Consider the following 16839-nt stretch of genomic DNA (forward strand, 5'->3'; position numbering starts at 1 on the left):
GGCTTCTTTGGTGCCACCTCGGGGAGCCCCCAGGGGAGTTTGTGCTGTCCTGCCCCCACTTAATGCCTTAGTTCAGTCTGGAGAGGAGAAGGCTCCTAGAGTAGAATAGACCAGACCAGACCAGTTTGGAAGAGACCTTCAAGATCATCAAGTCCAACCTATCATCCAACATCACCTAATCAACAAACCCATGGCACCAAGCACCCCATCAAGTCTCCTCCTGAACACCTCCAGGGATGGGGACTCCACCACCTCCCCAGGCAGCCCATTCCACTGGGCAATCTCTCTCTGTGTAAAACTTCCTCCTGATCTCCAGCCTGAACCTCCCCTGGCGCAGCCTGAGACTGTGTCCTCTTGTTCTGCTGCTGGCTGCCTGCCTGGCAGAAGAGCCCAACCCCCACCTGGCTACAGCCTCCCCTCAGGGAGTTGGAGAGAGCGAGAAGGTCTCCCCTGAGCCTCCTCTTCTCCAGGCTAAGCAACCCCAGCTCCCTCAGCCTCTCCTCCCAGGGCTGTGCTCCAGACCCCTCCCCAGCTTTCTTGCCCTTCTCTGGACACCTTCCAGCAGCTCAACCTCTTTCCTAACCTGAGGGGCCCAGAACTGGACACAGGACTCAAGGTGTGGCCTAACCAGTGCAGTGTACAGGGGCAGAATGACCTCCCTGCTCCTGCTGGCCACACTCTTCCTGATGCAGCCCAGGATGCCATTGGCCCTCCTGGCTGCCTGGGCACACTGCTGGCTCATGTTCAGCCTACCATCAACCAGCACCCCCAGGTCCCTCTCTGCCTGGCTGCTCTCAGCCACTCTGACCCCAGCCTGTAGCACTGCATTGTGGCCTTCCAGGATCTGCAGGGAGCTCCAAGAAAGCTGGGGAAGGACTTTTGAGGGTGTCAGGGAGGGATAGGACTGGGGGGGATGGAGCAGAACTAGAAGTGGGGAGATTGAGATTGGCTGTGAGGAAGAAGTTGTTGCCCATGAGGGTGGTGAGAGCCTGGCACAGGTTGCCCAGGGAGGTGGTGGAAGCCTCCTGCCTGGAGGTGTTTGCAGCCAGGCTGGAGGTGGATGTCAGCAACCTGCTGTGGTGTGAGGTGTCCCTGCCCATGGCAGGGGGGTTGGAGCTGGCTGAGCCTTGAGGACACTCCCACCCCTGACAGCTCTCTGGTTCTGTGATTTGGGTCTGGTTCTACTGTGGGGACTCCTAGATCTGGAGCTCCTTCCTGGGGCTGGAGGAAGGAGTTCTCAGAGAGGGGTTTGGGTCAGAAGGGACATCAAAGGTCATCTCCCCCACCCCCCTGCTATGGGCAGGGACACCTCCCACCAGCCCAGGCTGCTCAAGGCCTCATCCAGCCTGGCCTTGAACAGCTCCAGGGAGGGGACAGCCACAGCCTGGGAAACATTCCTGTGATGAGGACACAAATGAGGTAAATGGAGGTAACTGAGATGATAAAGAAGTGGTTGAGGGTTGGCCAAGGAAGGTTGGGTTGGGTTGGGTTAAAGACAGGAGGAATCTGGGGGGGGGAAGCAGCACCAGGAAGTCACCAACCTCCCTGGTGAATCCCCAGCACTGGTGGGAATGGGTGAAAATCAAGAAGATAGAGTAAAAAAGAGAGATTTAGGAGGAAAATCAGGGGTCTGGACCCCCATCAGAGCAGGCAGAGGAGGTTGGGGTTGAAGCAGGGGGGAGGCCCTCACCCCATGCCAAAGAGGCAAAGCAGAGCCCATTTTGGGTTGAAAAAAGGGTGAAGTGGTGCTGGTGGCACCCCAGGATCGAGGCAGGGTTAGACAGCTCAGGCTGCAGGCTGAGGACAGCCCTTGGGGTGCCCCAGGCTCTGGGGCACCATGAACAGGAGGAGAGGGGTCCCAGGGTGAGTGATGTGTTCCTGTCTGTGTGTCTGTCCCAGTCCCTCTTGCCCAACCAGGTGCTGGGAGGCTGTGGGGCTCTGGTGGGGCTGTGCTGTCTCCACCACCATCCTTCATCCCCCCCAGTGCTGGGGCTCAGGGGGCTGCATCTCCCCAGCCTGGGGCAGGGGCTTCATGGTGACACCTGCCTGGTGCTGGGCTCCAGCCTGAGGGACCTGGGGGTGATCTGCAGAGGCAGGAGCTGGGCACAAACCCCCTGGAGGGGTCCTGGAGACCCTGGAGCTGGGATCAGACCTGAGCTGCTCATCACCCCAGGATGGGGGACAGACAGATGGACAGTTACAGAATCACAGAACATTAGAGGTTGGAAGGGACCTCTGGAGAGCAGCCAGGCCGACCTCCTGCCAGAGCAGAATCACCCAGGGCAGCTCACCCAGGGACACATCCAGCAGGGGTTGCAAAGGCTCCACAGAAGCAGACTCCACAACCTCTCTGGGCAGCCTGCTCCAGGCTCTGCCACCCTCACAGGGACAAAGTTTCTCCTCCTGGTCCCCTGGCACCTCCTCTGCCCCAGCTTGCCCCCAGTGCCCCTTGTGCTGTCCTTGGACAGCCCTGGGCAGAGCCTGGCTCCAGCCCTGCACATCTTCATCCCCAGCCATGAGGGCAGCCCTCAGGCTCCTCTGCTCCCAGCTCCCAGCCCCAGCTGCCTCAGCCTGGCCTCCCAGGAGATGTTCCACTGCCTGCAGCAGCTCTGTGCCTCTGGGCTGGACTCTCTCAAGCAGTTCCCTGAGGTCCCTCTCGAGCTGAGGGGCCCAGAACTGGACTCAAGATTGCAGCTGTGGCCTCAGCAGGGCAGAGCAGAGTGGGAGGAGAACCTCTCTTGACCTACTGACCACAGCCCTTCTGATCCCCCCCAGGCTGCCCTTGGCCTTCCTGGCCACAAGGACACTTTGCTGGCCCCTGGGCATCCTTCTCTCCACCAGGACTCCCAGGTCCCTCTCCTCTCTGCTGCTCTCCATTAGGGCAGTCCCCAACCTCTCAAGGTCAGTGGGGTTGTTCTTCCTCAGATCCAGGACTCTCCACTTGTCCTTCTTGGATTTCATTCCATTTCTCCCCCCCAGCTCTGCAGCCTGGCCAGGTCTGGCTGGCTGGCAGCACAGCCTGAGGGCTGTCACCACTGCCCCCAGCTTGGTGCCCTCAGCAAAGCTGCTGGCAGTGCCCTCAGCCAGGTCCTTGGTGACTATTGAGCAGCACTGGTGCCAGCAGCAAGCCCTGAGGCAGCCCCCTGGACAGAGGCCTCCAAGCAGGCTCAGTCTCACTGACCACAACTCTGACTTCTTCCCTTCAGCAGCTGCCATCCCCCTCACTGCCTGCCTCTGCAGGCTTCACTGCCTCAGTTTAGCTGTGAGGATGCTGTGGGTGTCAAAGGCTTCCCTGAGGTCAAGCTAAACCACAGGCACTGCTCTAGCATCACCTACCCAGCTGCTTATGGCCACATCAAAGGCTCTCAGGTTGGTCAAACATCACTTTCCCCTGGCAAAACCTGCTGACCACTCCCAGTGGCTGCCTTACCTCTATGTGCCTAGAGACAGCCCTGAGAAGTTGTTCCATCACCTTCCCAGGGACAGACGTGAGGCTGACTGCTCTGTAGTTGCCACAGGGTCCTCCTGCTTGCCCTTTTCGAAGACTGGGGTGACCTTTGCTTTCCTCCAGCCCTCAGGCACCTCTCCTGTTCCCCACAACTTACCAAAGATGAGAGAGAGTGGCCTAGGGATGACTTCTGCCAGCTCCCCCAGCACCCATGGGTGCCTCCCATCAGGACCCCTGGGTGGAGGGATGTCCAGGTTGCCTAAGTGCTCCTAACCCACTCATAGAATAGAGTAGTATCATAGTATCACAGTATCATTCAGGGTTGGAAGGGACCACAAGGCTCAGCCAGTTCCAACCCCCCTGCCATGGGGGACACCCCACACTAGAGCAGCCTGGCCACAGCCTCAGCCAGCCTGGCTGCAAACACCTCCAGGGCTGGGGCCTCAACCACCTCCCTGCACAACCCAGTCCAGGGCTTCACCACTCTCATGGGGAAGAACTTCCTCCTCCCCTCCAGCCTGAACCTCCCCACCTCCAGCTTCATTCCATTCCCCCTAGTCCTAGCAGTCCCTGAGATCCTGAGCAGTCCCTCCCCAGCCTTCCTGGAGCCCCCTTCAGATCCTGGAAGGCCACAATGAGGTCACCTCAGAGCCTTCTCTTCTGCAGACTGAACAGCCCCAACTCCTTCAGTCTGTGCTCACAGCAGAGCAGCTCCAGCCCTCTGCTCATCCTCCTGGCCCTGCTCTGGACACCTTCCAGCACCTCCAGAGCCCTCTTGCCATAGGGGCTCCAGAACTGGAGGCAGGACTCCAGGTGGGGTCTCCCCAGAGCTGAGCAGAAGGGGAGAATCACCTCCCTTGCCCTGCTGGCCACACTTCTCCTGCTGCAGCCCAGGCTCTGCTTGGCTTTCTGGGCTGCAAGTGCACACTGAGAGCTCCTGGGGAGCTTCTCCTCCCCCAGCACCCCCAAGGCTCTCTCCTCAGGGCTGCTTTCCAGCCAGTCCCTGCCCAGCCTGCATTTGTGCCTGGGATTGCCTCCAGCCAGCTGCAGGACCCTGCCCTTGGTCTTGTTGAACCTCCTGAGGTTGGCTTGTGCCCACCTCTCCAGCCTGCCCAGCTCCCTCTGGATGGATCCCTTCCCTCCAGCTGTCTGCTGCACCACACAGCTTGGTGTCATCAGCAACCCTGCTGAGGCTGCACTCAGTGCCACTGTCCATGGCACCCACAGGGATGTTGAACAAGCCTGGGCCCAGGACTGATCCCTGAGGGACTCCACTTGTCACTGGCCTCCCCTGGGGCATGGAGCCATTGACAGTCACAGAATTGTTTCAGTTGGAAAGGATCTCCAAGACCACAGAGTCCAACCCTTTGACCCAGCACCACCCTGGCCACCGAGCCACGGCCCCAGGTGCCTTGGCCACAGCTTTCCTGACCCCCCCCAGGGATGGGGACTCCACCACCGCCCTGGGCAGCCTGTGCCAGTCCCTGACCTCTCTTGCAGTTAAAAAGATGTTTCCTAATATCCAACCTGAACCTCTTCTGCTGCAATTTGAGGTCACCTCCTCTTGTTCTATCACTTGATACAAGGAAGAAGAGCCCAACCCCCAAGATCAATCACTCACAACCTCCTTTCAGGTGGTTTAGAGAGCAGAGAGGTTCCCCCTCAGCCTCCTCTTCTCCAGAGTTTCACATTATTCTCTCTCTCTGTTTCCAGACTCTCTTTATTCTCTGTCTCTAGGTTGTATTAACCAGGTGTTGGCACTGCAGCAATGCTCAGTATCAACATAAAGTGTTTGCATCACCAACCAAGGGAGACTCCTCCTTTATCCTGCCTTGCTCAGGGGCCTCAGGGGTCTGGGGCAGTATAGAGAAAGAAGATTCAGCATCTCCACCTTCACTGTACCCTCTGTCCCCAGGGCACCACCTCCCTCAGCACTGGGCCTGCATTCCCCCTCCGGTGTTGGTGGTGTCTGCAATGGATTTGAAGAAGCTCTTTCTGCTGTCTTTGACCTCTCTTGCAAGGCTGAATTCCAAGGAGGCTTTGGCTTTCCTAGCAGCCTCCCTATATCCTCTGACAGCAGCCTTCTCCTCCTCCCAAGTGGCCAACCTCTCCTGCCAGCATCTCTAGACCCTCTTCTTCCCCTCGAGTTTGCCCAGCAGTTCCCTGTTTTGCTATGCAGGGCTCCTGGCTCCCTCTCTGATTTCTTACTAGTTGGGGTGCTCTGGTCCTGAGCTTGGAAGAAGTGGTCCTTGACTATTAACCAACTTCTGTTCCCCTTTACCTCCTGGTGCCTTGTCCCATGGGATCTCCCCCAGCAACTGCTTGAAAAGGCCAAAGTTTGCCCTGCTGAAGTCCAGGGCTGAGAGCCTGCTTGGTGCTCTGTTTCCTACTGCACAAGATCCTGAACACCTCCTGGTCACTGCAGCCAAGGCTGCCCTCAGCCTTCACCACTTCACCCAGACCCTCCTTGCTGCTATGAGCCCCAGCAGTGCTCCTCTCCTCGTTGCCTCATCCACCATTTGCACCAAGAATTTATCAGCAATCCTCTGGAGGAACCTCCTGGACTGGAGAAACCTCCTGGACTGGAGGAGGCTGCCTGGGGGAGGCCTTCCAGCAAGTATCTGGGGAGTTAAAAACCCCATGAGAACCAGAGCCTGGAACTGCAAGCTGCCTGCAGGCCTCTTCAGCTTCCTCATCCTGATCAGGTGGCCTCTAACAGCCACCCACAACAGTGTCACCCATGCCAGCCTGCCCCTTCCCTCACACCCACAAACTCAGCTTGCTCTTCACCCACCCCTGGCCAGAGCTCAGCACCCTCTGGTTGTTCTCTCATGTAAACAGCAACTGCACCACCTGCCCTTCTTGGCCTGTCTGTCCTAACAGCCCTCCATGACCACCTTCCAGCCATGGCTCTGTCACTGTCTCCAGATCAGAGCCCCTTGGCCACACACAGACTTCCGACTCCTCCTGTTCGTTCCCCATGCTGCCTGCATTGGACTGCAGGCACCCTCCAGAGCTTCCACTTCCCCCTGGCACCTGGGTGGGTGACAGGGATGAGGACAGACACAGGGACAGGAGCAGGGCCACTCACCCCAGCATGTCCCAGGAAATCATCCTGCCTTGAGCATCATCCTGCCAGCAGCACCCTGGTCCTTTTCTTACCCCACAACAGGCTCCACTCTGCCTCCAGCCCCTCACAGGGTGACTCTCTCCCTTTTCTTTGACCCCAAACTCTCACTGACCCTTCTGGTGGGGTGCAGCCCCCCAGACTTTCTCCTAAACCTCCCTTTTTTAATCTCCTTGAGTTTAGCTTCCTCTCCCCAGCACTGCTGATTAACCAAGGCTGTCAGTGCCTCCCCCTGGCTCCCTCCTGTGCTGGAGCCCAGCGTGTTTGGAGGTAGAGAAGTGGTGAATGAACTGAAATCTGGCTCCTGTGTTTGACAGGATGTCCCACACAGCAGCCACGCTCCCTGGCCACCATCCTGCTGCACAAGGAGGTCTGGATGGGGTTTGATCCCCCGGGGCAGCGCCAGCAGTCCTCGAGTCTTGCTGACATCATCTGCCATGACATCCTCCAGGGGAAGCTCAAGGGGTGTGGGCTGGCTGAGGCAGCAGGGAGGTGAGAAAGGGCTGAAGGGCAGAGCTCAGAGGGTTGTGAGCAGGGGCTCAGCCTCATCCAAAGCCTGTGGCATGCAGTGCTCAGCAGAGGTCAGCACAGGCTTCAGTCTTGTTCAACATCATCAACAACCTGGATAAAGGAGCAGAGGGCACCCTCAGATGATCCAAAACTGGGCGCTTTGGCTGACACCCCTCAGGCTGTGCTGCCAGCCAGCCACACTCTCGTTGGGCAGAGGAACCTCAACCAGGGCAAGGGTAGGGTCCGGCACCTGGGGAGGAACAACCTCCTGCAGCACTACAGCTGAGGGGGAACCTGCTGGGAAGCAGCTCCAAGGAGAAGGACCTGGGAGTGCTGGGGGAGAAGTTGCTCATGAGCCAGCAAAGTGCCCTCATGGCCAAGGTGGCCAATGGTATTCTGGGTGCATGAAGAAGAGTGTGGCCAGCAGGCTAAGGCAGGTTCTCCTCCCCCTCTACTCTGCCCTGGTGAGGCCACATCTGGAATCCTGAGTACAGTTCTGGGCTCCCCAGTTCAAGAGGGACAGGGAACCACTGGAGAGAGTCCACTGAAGGCTGTCAAGCTGCTGAGGGGCCTGGAGCAAAGGCTGAGAGCCCTGGGGCTGAGAGCCTGCAGAAGAGCAGCCCCAGAGGGGAGCTGAGCAATGCTCAGCAAGAGCTAAAGGAGCTGTGGGGGGCAAGAGGCTGGGGCCAGACTCTGCTCAGTGGTGCCAGGGACAGGCCAAGGCACAAACTGGAACCCAGGAGGTTGCACCTGAAGATGAAGAGCCCTGGGGCTGAGAGCCTGCAGAAGAGCAGCAAGCCAGAGGGGATCTGAACAATGCTCAGCAAGAGCTAAAGGAGCTGTGGGGGGCAAGAGGCTGGGGCCAGACTCTGCTCAGTGGTGCCCAGGGCCAGGCCAAGGGGCAGAGGGCACCAACTGGAACCCAGGAGGAGAAAGTTGTTTGGTGTGAGGGTGCTGAGGCCTGGAGCAGGCTGCCCAGAGAGGTTGTGGAGTCTCCTGCTGTGGAGAGCTTCCAGCCCCCCCTGGGCCTTGTGCTGCTGGGCAGGGTGCCGCGGGCGCCCCGCTGGAGCAGGGGGTCGGGCTGGGCTGAGCTCCAGAGGTCCCTTCCAACCCCTCACCCTTCCACACAACCTCGCAGGGGGCGCCTTCCTTCCAGCCGGGGCCGTGCCGCTGGGCCGAGGGAGCAGAGCCGGCGCCGAGGCGTTTTGCATTTTTTAATCAAGTTTGTAATCCAATGGACAACACAAAACAAAACTGCGCTGAGGAGGACGGAACGGACCGGGACGGAACGGCCACCAAACCAGCTCCATAAATTAATAGGGGGAGGGCTGGGAAGGGCTGGGAGGGGAAGGGAGGCTGAGGGGTGGGGGAGGGGGTGGGGTGGGTTTGTACAAGTGTAACTAAAACACTTCCACGGCTGGTGAGAGGAGAGGAGAGGAGGGGAGAAGGGGAGAGGGGAGAGGGAAGGGAGAGGGGAGAGGGAAGGAAGGGAGAGGGGGAGGGCGTCCCGATGAAGCGGCACTTACAAATGAGTGACAAATACAAAGTCTGAGTATGAAAATAAGATTTTTTTTCTCTTGAAAACACATCTTTTTTTTTTTTTTTTCTCTTTCCTTTTTTTTTTTTCCTTTTTTTTTTTTCCATCCTTTTTTTTTTTTTTACCTTCTTTTTTGTTGTGTTTTTGTTTTTTTTTTTTTTGGCACAGATTAAAAAAAAAATGTTATGTCGTAAGGGGGAAGGAGGAAGGAGGAAGGAAAGGGAGGGTTGGGAAGGGGGGGAAAAAGGAGGAGGAGGGATCTGAAATCTTTCTGTTGTTGTTGTTGAGGGGTTTGGTTTTTTTTTTTTGTTGGGTTTTGTTTGTTTTGTTTCCTTTTTTTAAAGTCAGTATTATATATATTTATATATATTATATATATATTTATATATACACAACACCCGCTGAGTTCTGCATAATCCCACCAGGAAGGAAAATAGCTTCTCCCTTTTGTAATTTAAGTTCTGTTTTTTTTTTTCTTTGTTTTTTTTTTCTTTTCTTTCTTTTTTTTTTTCTTGTATTTTCTCTCTCTTTTTAGTTTATTTTTTTTAGACGTTTTTCCTTTTGTTTATTTCCTTTTGTTTATTTCCTTTTGTTTATTTCCTTTTGTTGTTTATTTCCTTTTGTTGTTTATTTCCTTTTGTTGTTTATTTCCTTTTGTTGGTTTTTTTTTGTTCCTTTTGTTGGATTATTTTTTTGCTTCGGCGTCATTTGCTCTGTGGGTTGGTCGGTTGTTGGGTTTTTTTTCCCCCCCCCGTTTTTAACCTTTGTTGTGGGTTGTTGGGTTTTTTTTCCCTCTGTTGGATTTTTGCTCTGTTGTATGTTTTGTTGTGTTTTTCCTTTGTTGTGTTTTTCTGTTGGATTTCCCTGTTGTATTTTTGCTCTGATGTAGTTTTCTGTTGTATTTTTGTTGTACTTCCCTGTTGTATTTTTGCTCCGATGTAGTTTTCTGTTGTATTTTCCTGTTGTATTTTTGCTCTGTTGTATTTTCCTGTTGTATTTTTGCTCTGTTGGTAGTTTTCTGTTGTATTTCCGTGTTGTATTTTTGCTCTGTTGTATTTCCCTGTTGTATTTTGGCTCTGTTGTATTTTTCTGTTGTATTTCCCTGTTGTATTTTGGCTCTGTTGTATTTTTCTGTTGTATTTCCCTGTTGTGTTTTTGCTCTGTTGTAGTTTTGTTGTACTTTCCTGTTGTATTTTTGCTCTGATGTAGTTTTCTGTTGTAGTTTTCTGTTGTATTTCCCTGTTGTATTTTTGCTCTGTTGTATTTCCCTGTTGTATTTTTTGCTCTGTTGTATTTTCCTGTTGTAGTTTTTGTTGTGTTTTTTCCTTTGCTGGACTCCTGCTCTGTTGTATTTTTCTGTTGTGTTTTTGCTCTGCTGTATTTTTCCTTTGTTGTATTTTTTGGGTGTATTTTTTGTTGTATCTTTCCTTTGTTGTGTTTTTTGTTGTATTTCTTCTTGTATTTTCCTCTGTTGTATTTTTTGTTGTATCTTTCCTTTGTTGTATTTTTCTTTGTTGTATTTTTCCTCTGTTGTATTTCTTTGTTGTAAATTTTCCTTTGTTGTATTGTCTTTGTTGTATTTTGTCTTTGTTGTATTTTCTTTGTTGTATTCTTTGTTATATTTTGTCTTTGTTGTATTTTGTCTTTGTTGTATTTCCTTTGTCGTATTTTGTCTTTGTTGTATTCTTTGTTGTATTTTCTTTGTTGTATTTTCTCTCTGTTGTATTCTCTATTGTAGTTTTTTCCTCTCTGCTGTTGTTGGTTTTGTGTGTGTGTGTGTTTGTGTTGTTTCGTTGGGGTTTCAGTGTAAACTGCACATCCCAGATGAGGAGAAGATGGCTGCAGCAGGGGTGAGTGGAGGAGAGGAAGGTTCACATCCAGAAAGCAGGAAACCATCAAAGAAAAACCCAACCCCCCAAAGCACCCAACCCCCAACAACCCTGAATCAAACAAACAATAATAAACCCACACCAAAATATGAAGGGGAAAGAAACAAAACAAAAAAAATTAAACCCACACCAAAAAAATGGAAGAGAAGCAAACAATTAGACCCACAGCAAAAAATAAGAGAAAGAAACAATTAAGACCCACACCAAAAAATAAGAGAAACAAACCCACACCAAAAAATAAGAGAAACAAAACCAAATTAAAAGAAACAAAAAAAACCACATTAAAATGTAAGAAAAAGAAACCAAAAGAAACAAAACCACACAAAAAACAACATACAAAAAACAGAGGAAAAAAGGGAAAGAAACAGGAAAAAAACACAAAGAAACAAAAAGAAACCAAAGAAAAGAAACCACTAAATAAAGGAAACAAACCCATGAAAAATGAAGGAGAAAAAAAGAAAACCATGGAAAAAATTGAAAATGAAACAAAAAAAGAGGAAAAAATAAAAGGAAGCCACAAAAAAACCAAACCACCAAAAGAACCACTCAAAAAAAAGGAACCATAAAAAAGAAACAAAAAAAAAGGAACAATACAGAAAAAGGAAACAAAAAAGAAACACAAAAAAGAAACCAAAAGAGAAACCAAAACCAAAAGCAGGAAAAAAAACCCCTACAGAACCACAAAAGCCAACAAAGAAATAAACAGAGAAGCAAAGAAAACAGAGAAAAAATAATCACCAAAATAAAAGGAAAGTGGCAAAACCAAGATAAAAAAAAATTACCTCAAAAAAAAAGGACAAAAAGAGAGAAAAGAAAGAAATTACAAAAGAAAGGAGGAAAAAAAATGACAAGAAGCAAAAAACAAGAAACAGAAATGACCAAGGAAAAAAAGGAATTAATAAAAGAAACAGAAATGACCAAAACAAGAGGAATGACCAAAAAAAAAAGGATACAAAAAGCCCAAACCAAAGGAAACTAAACCAAACTCACAAAAAGAGAGAAACAAAAGGACAAATAACAAAAGGAACCATAAAGAAAAATGAAGAAACTACCCAAAAAAAAAGGGGGGGAAAAAAGAGACCACCCAACCCCCCTCAAGCAACCAACCCACCAAAGCAGGACACAACCAAAACCAACCCCAAGCCCTCCCCTAGGAAGGAACTTTTCCCCCCCCACACCTCCCCACCCAAGGAAGCCAGAAAGGAAAGCAAGGGCTGAAATGCTGCTCGCCCCCCAGGTCCTGCGCTCCGCCCGCGGCGCCCTCTCTCCGCGCGCGTCGGGAGGTCCGGAGCGTCACAGTGTGTCCCCTCCCCACTGTGCAAAGGTCCGAGTCGCTCACTTAGTGCAAAGGCAGTTCAGCTTCTTTTGTGGTTGGTTTGTTTTTGTTTTAATTATTATTATTATTTTTTTTTGCCTTTATTTTTTTTTTAATCCTTTTTTTTTTTTGTCCTTTTTCTCAATATTTTTTTTTGTTAAAAAAAATAAGCCCTCCTTTTTTATTTCTTCTTTCTTCTGCTTCTTGTCTTCTTCTTCTTGTCTTCTTCTTGTCTTCTTCTTCTTCTTGTCTTCTTCTTCTTCTTCTTCTTCTTCTTCCTTTATTTTTTGTTTTATTTTTCCCCAAAAGGAGGCACAGAGAGCCCAGCCCAGTCCCCACCCGCTGAGTGCATCGTCAGGTGTCCGTAAGCTAAAGCAATGTAAACATCCGAGGCAGCCGCCCGGCCGGGGGCAGGGCAGGAGGCTGGAATCTGGCAGCATTTTCTTGTTTACCTTCTCTCTCTTGTCGCCAGGTTTTGTCACTTCGGGGTCGTGGCCTGGCCTGGGTTTTCGTTTGTGGGTTTTGGTGGTGGTTGGGTTTGTTGTTGGGTTGTGTTGGGGTCTTTTTTTTTTGCTGCAGGGCCTTGGTAAAAGAGAAGCAAAGCGCCGGCGGCGCTGGCGGCCGGGGGCTCACACGGAGGCGATGACGATCATCAGGTGAGGAGAGATGTTGGAGATGCTGGCCAGGAGGTCCGGGGCCAGCCGGGACAGGTGGCTCTCGGAGAACTCGCAGGGTGGGAAGATCTGCAGAACGTAGGCAGGCTGCCAGGAGGGAAAGGACAGCGGTGAGGGACACAGCAGGGTGAGGGATGGCTGGAAATGGTCTGAAACGGGACAGCGCTCCAGCCCAAAGCCTTCTGTGGATCTATGGATCTGTGGATCTATGCATATATGGGTCTATGGATCTGTGAGTCTATGGATCCATGGATCTAGGGACCTATGAATCTATAAATCTATCAATCTCTGGATCCATGAAATGTTGAATCTCTGGATCCATGAATCTTTGAATCCATAAATCCATGAATCTATGGATCCAAGGAGCTAGGAATCTATGGATCCATAAATCTGTGAATCTATAGATGCAAGAATCTATGACTCTAGGGATCCAAGAATCCATGAATCTATGAATCCAAGAATCTATGACTCTATGGATCCATAAATCCATGAGTCTATGGATCCAAGGAGCTATCAATCTATGGATGCATGGATCTACAAACCTATGGATCCAAGAATCTATGACTCTATGGATCCATAAATCTGTGAATCTATGGATCCATGAATCTATGGATCCACAAATCCATGAATGTATGAATCCAAGAACCTATGACTCTATAGATCCACAAATCCATGAATCTATGGATCCAAGAATCTATGAACCTATGGATCTATGAACGTACAGATCCATGAATCTATGGATCTATGAATCTATGGATCTAGATGATGGAGATCAGGAAGAAATTCCTTCCAGTGAGGGCAGGGAAACACTGGAACAGGTTGCCCAGGGAGGCTGTGGATCACACGATCACAGAATATATCTGGTTGGAAGAGACCTTCAAGACAATCCAGTCCAACCCTGGATGCCTCCTCCCTGGAGGTGTTCAAGGCCAGGTTGGATGAGGCCTTGAGCAACCATGGCTGGTGGGAGGTGTCCCTGCCCGTGGCAGGGGGTTGGAACTGGATGATCTTTAAGGTCCCTTCCAGCCTAAACCATTCTATGAATCTATGGATGCTGGGCCAAGTGCTTGGACTGTGAAATGGATGTTCACGGTAGCAGATCCCAGAGCTGCTGTTAGTGGAGTTCCACAGAGCTTGGGCAGCCTGGCTCAAAACCCCTGTGGAGCTGGTGGTGTTGGGTTGATGGTTGGACTCAATACCCAGGGAGGGCTTTTCCAACTGAAACAGTTCTATGATTCTGTGATTCCAGACCATTCACACCCAGGAACAGATCAAATTTGGTTTGATGCAGCAAAACAACAGGAATGAAGGCTCCACATCAGCAACCCCAAACCTTCTGTATTGACACCAAGTCCTGGGTCACAACAACCCCACAAATGCTCCAGGCTCAGGGCAGTGGCTGAAAACTATGCAGCAGAGAAAGCCCTTGGGGGTGAGCTGGTGAGCAGCAACTGAAGATGAGCCAGCATGTACCCCGGTGGCCAAGAAGGCTACCAGCAGCCTGGCCTGGCTCAGCAATGGTGTGGGCAGCAGGAGCAGGGCAGGGATCACCCCCCTGGACTGGGCACTGCTGAGGCCACACCTCGAGTCCTGGGTTCAGTTTTGGGCTCCTCACTCCAAGAAGGACATTGAGAGGCTGGAGCAGGTCCAGAGAAGGGCAGGGAAGCTGGGGAAGGGTCTGGAGAACAGGGCTGGAGAGGAGCAGCTGAGGGAACCAGGGTTGTTTAGTCTGGAGAGAAGGAAACTGAGGGGAGACCTTCTGACTCTCTACCACTCCCTGAAAGGTGCCTGAGCCAGGTGGGGTTGGCCTCTCCCTGCCCATACCTGGTTAGAGCCGGGGTTGGGGACGTTGATGATGCCTGCAGCTTGCTTGGCCTGCAGGTAGCTGATGAACGCAGCCTTGAGCGACTCCGTCTGACTGACCACATCCTCCTGGTCTCGGCCACAGGGCAAGGCCAGCAGCAGGCAGTAATCACTCTCCACCTGCAATGAAAACATGAGGAGATAAAGCAAATGTCTGTTGGGACAGGCCTGCTCCTGACATCACCTGCAGTGCAAAACCCTCTCTTTGAACACCTTCAAAGTTACAAAAGACTTGCTGAAAGCTCAGCCAGCTGAGGAGATGGTGGAGAGGAGTGAAAACTGCACCCAGCACAGACAGGGACCTGTTGGAGTGGGACCAGAGGAGGCCTCAGCAACGCTGGCAGGGCTGGAAGGCCTGTGCTGGGAGGCCAGGCTGGGAGAGTTGGGGTTGTTCAGACTGGAGAAGAGAAGGCTCCAGGGAGACCTTTTGGTGGCCTCTCAGGACTTAAAAGGCCATTCAGAAAGCTGGGGAGAGGCTTTTTCTCAGGGCCTGTTGTGCCAGGACAAGGGAGGATGGTTTGGGACTTAAAAGAGGGAGATTCAGAGTGGAGAGAAGGGAGAAATATTTGACCCTGAGGGTGGTGAGAGCCTGGCTCAGGTTGCCCAGAGAGGTGGGAGATGTCCCATGCCTGGAACCATTCCAGGTGAGGTTGTTTGTGGCTCTGAGCAACCTGCTCTGGCTGGGGGTGTCCCTGCTGACTGCAGGGGGCTGGACTAGACGACCTTTAGAGGTCCAAACCAAAGCAGTCTGTGACTGTGATTTCCATGGCTGCCTGGAACTCCACCTATCCCCTCACTCAGATGAGTTGGAGCCAGCAGGAGTTTGTGCAATTTTCAAGGCTTCCTGACTCTGCCATTCCCTTTCCCACACATGCAGAGCAACACCCATTACTCATGACTTACAACCTGCATTTCACACTCTCTGGGAGGAAGGAATTACAGAATCACAGAATGGTTTGGCTTGGAAGAAGGGACCCTGAAGACCATCTAGTTCCATCTCCAAACACACAGCTATTATCAGAACCCCAGAAGAACAGTTTCACAGATTGCATCAGGTTGGAAGGCACCCTCAAAGGTCATCTTGTCCAATCCCCCTGCAGGCAGCAGGGACACCTCCAACTACAGCAGGCTACCCAGGGACCCACTGAGTCTGATCTTGAATGTCTCCAGGAATAGGGCCTCAACCACATCTCTGGGCAGCCTGTTCCAGTGTCTCCCCACCCTCACTGTGCAGAACTTCCTCCTGATGTCCAACCTAAATCTGCCCTGCTCCAGTTTCAAACCACTGCTCCTCGTTCTGTCACTAACAGTCCCTCCTCAGCCTTCCTGAAGGTCCCCTTCAGACACTGAAATGCAGCTCTAAGGTCTCCCTGAAGCCTTCTCCTCTCCAGGCTGGAACATGGAACAGCCCCAGTTCTTTCAGCCTGTCCCCATAGGAGAGCTGCTGCAGCCCTCTGATCATCCTGGTGGCCTCCACTAGACCCTGACACGAGAGAATCAAGGAGAGCCCAAGTTAATGGGCGAGCTGGTGCCATGGGTTAGCTGTTTGGGTGGGTTGGATTGGTTGATGGGTTGGACACGATGATCTTGAAGGTCTCTTCCAACCTGGTTTGGTTTGGTTTGGTTTGGTTTGGTTTTGTTACGCAGCTGCTATGAAGAGCCCAGCTCTCAGCATTCCCAAGGCAGCAGCAGCTCTTCCCACATCCCCATCCTGAGCCCTCACCATCATCCTGCGTGCGACGCCCTCCAGCTGCGACGCCTCCAGCCGCATGCGCTGGGCGATCCGCAGCGGGGGCCCTCCCTCGGGCGCGGGCAGCGACCGGTGTGCCAGGACGTTATTCCCGGAGACAAAGTGGAGCTGAACAGCAGCAGTGTCGTTCTTGAGAGCCAGAAGGCCCTGCCAGACAATGGGGTATTTCTGGGGAGAGAAGGAAAAACATCAGACACAGATAGATGGAGGAGAGGGGGATCTCACACCCCGTGCTGAATTGCTCCCTTGCCTCCCGTATTTCACTGGCAATTAAGACACCTTGGTAGAGCTGTGGCACCAGCCCAGTTCAGGTCCTGCTAAATCACTGCTCCAGTCCTTTTCCTTCCACCTGGCTGAGCCACCTGGGTGACTCTGCTCATCCCAACAGCAGAACATCCTTCAGCCTCCCGTGCAGCATGAGGCAGTGCAGGGCTGCCACCAAATGCTGTTTGCTCTCTTCACAGAATCACGGGATGTTAGGGGCTGGAAGGGACCTCCGGAGATCATCCAGTCCAACCCCCCTGCTGTGCAAAGTAGGATCACCTAGAGCAGGTCACACAGGAACTCATCCAGGTTGATCTTGAGTATCTCCAGAGAGAGAGACTCCACAACCCGCCTGGGCAGCCTGCTCCAGTGTCCCAAACAGGAGAACTGAGAAAGTGCAGCAGCAGGAGAGTTGCTGAAGGTTATGCTGGAAATACTCAGTGCTGAAAGCAACTCTCAGCT

At 52.0% G+C, this 16839-nt stretch overlaps 1 protein-coding gene across 3 annotated transcripts in view; it reads right to left on the reverse strand.

Annotated features, from left to right (window-relative positions):
• Positions 1-9668: 9668 nt before the first annotated feature.
• The window catches only part of SPEN (spen family transcriptional repressor), a 93601-nt gene continuing 86430 nt past the window's right edge, over positions 9669-16839 (reverse strand). For all 3 annotated transcript variants that reach the window (XM_068162748.1, XM_068162747.1, XM_068162746.1), the window contains 3 exons: positions 16087-16281; positions 14325-14483; positions 9669-12587 (listed from right to left, as the gene is read on the reverse strand). In XM_068162748.1, the coding sequence (XP_068018849.1) occupies positions 12456-12587; positions 14325-14483; positions 16087-16281 (486 nt within the window). In that variant the 3' untranslated portion in view covers positions 9669-12455. The remainder of the gene's footprint in view (positions 12588-14324; positions 14484-16086; positions 16282-16839) is intronic.

Source organism: Melanerpes formicivorus, unplaced genomic scaffold (assembly GCF_026170545.1).
Source record: "Melanerpes formicivorus ecotype bairdi unplaced genomic scaffold, bMelFor1.0.p_v2 SCAF_67, whole genome shotgun sequence".
Taxonomy (NCBI): domain Eukaryota; kingdom Metazoa; phylum Chordata; class Aves; order Piciformes; family Picidae; genus Melanerpes; species Melanerpes formicivorus.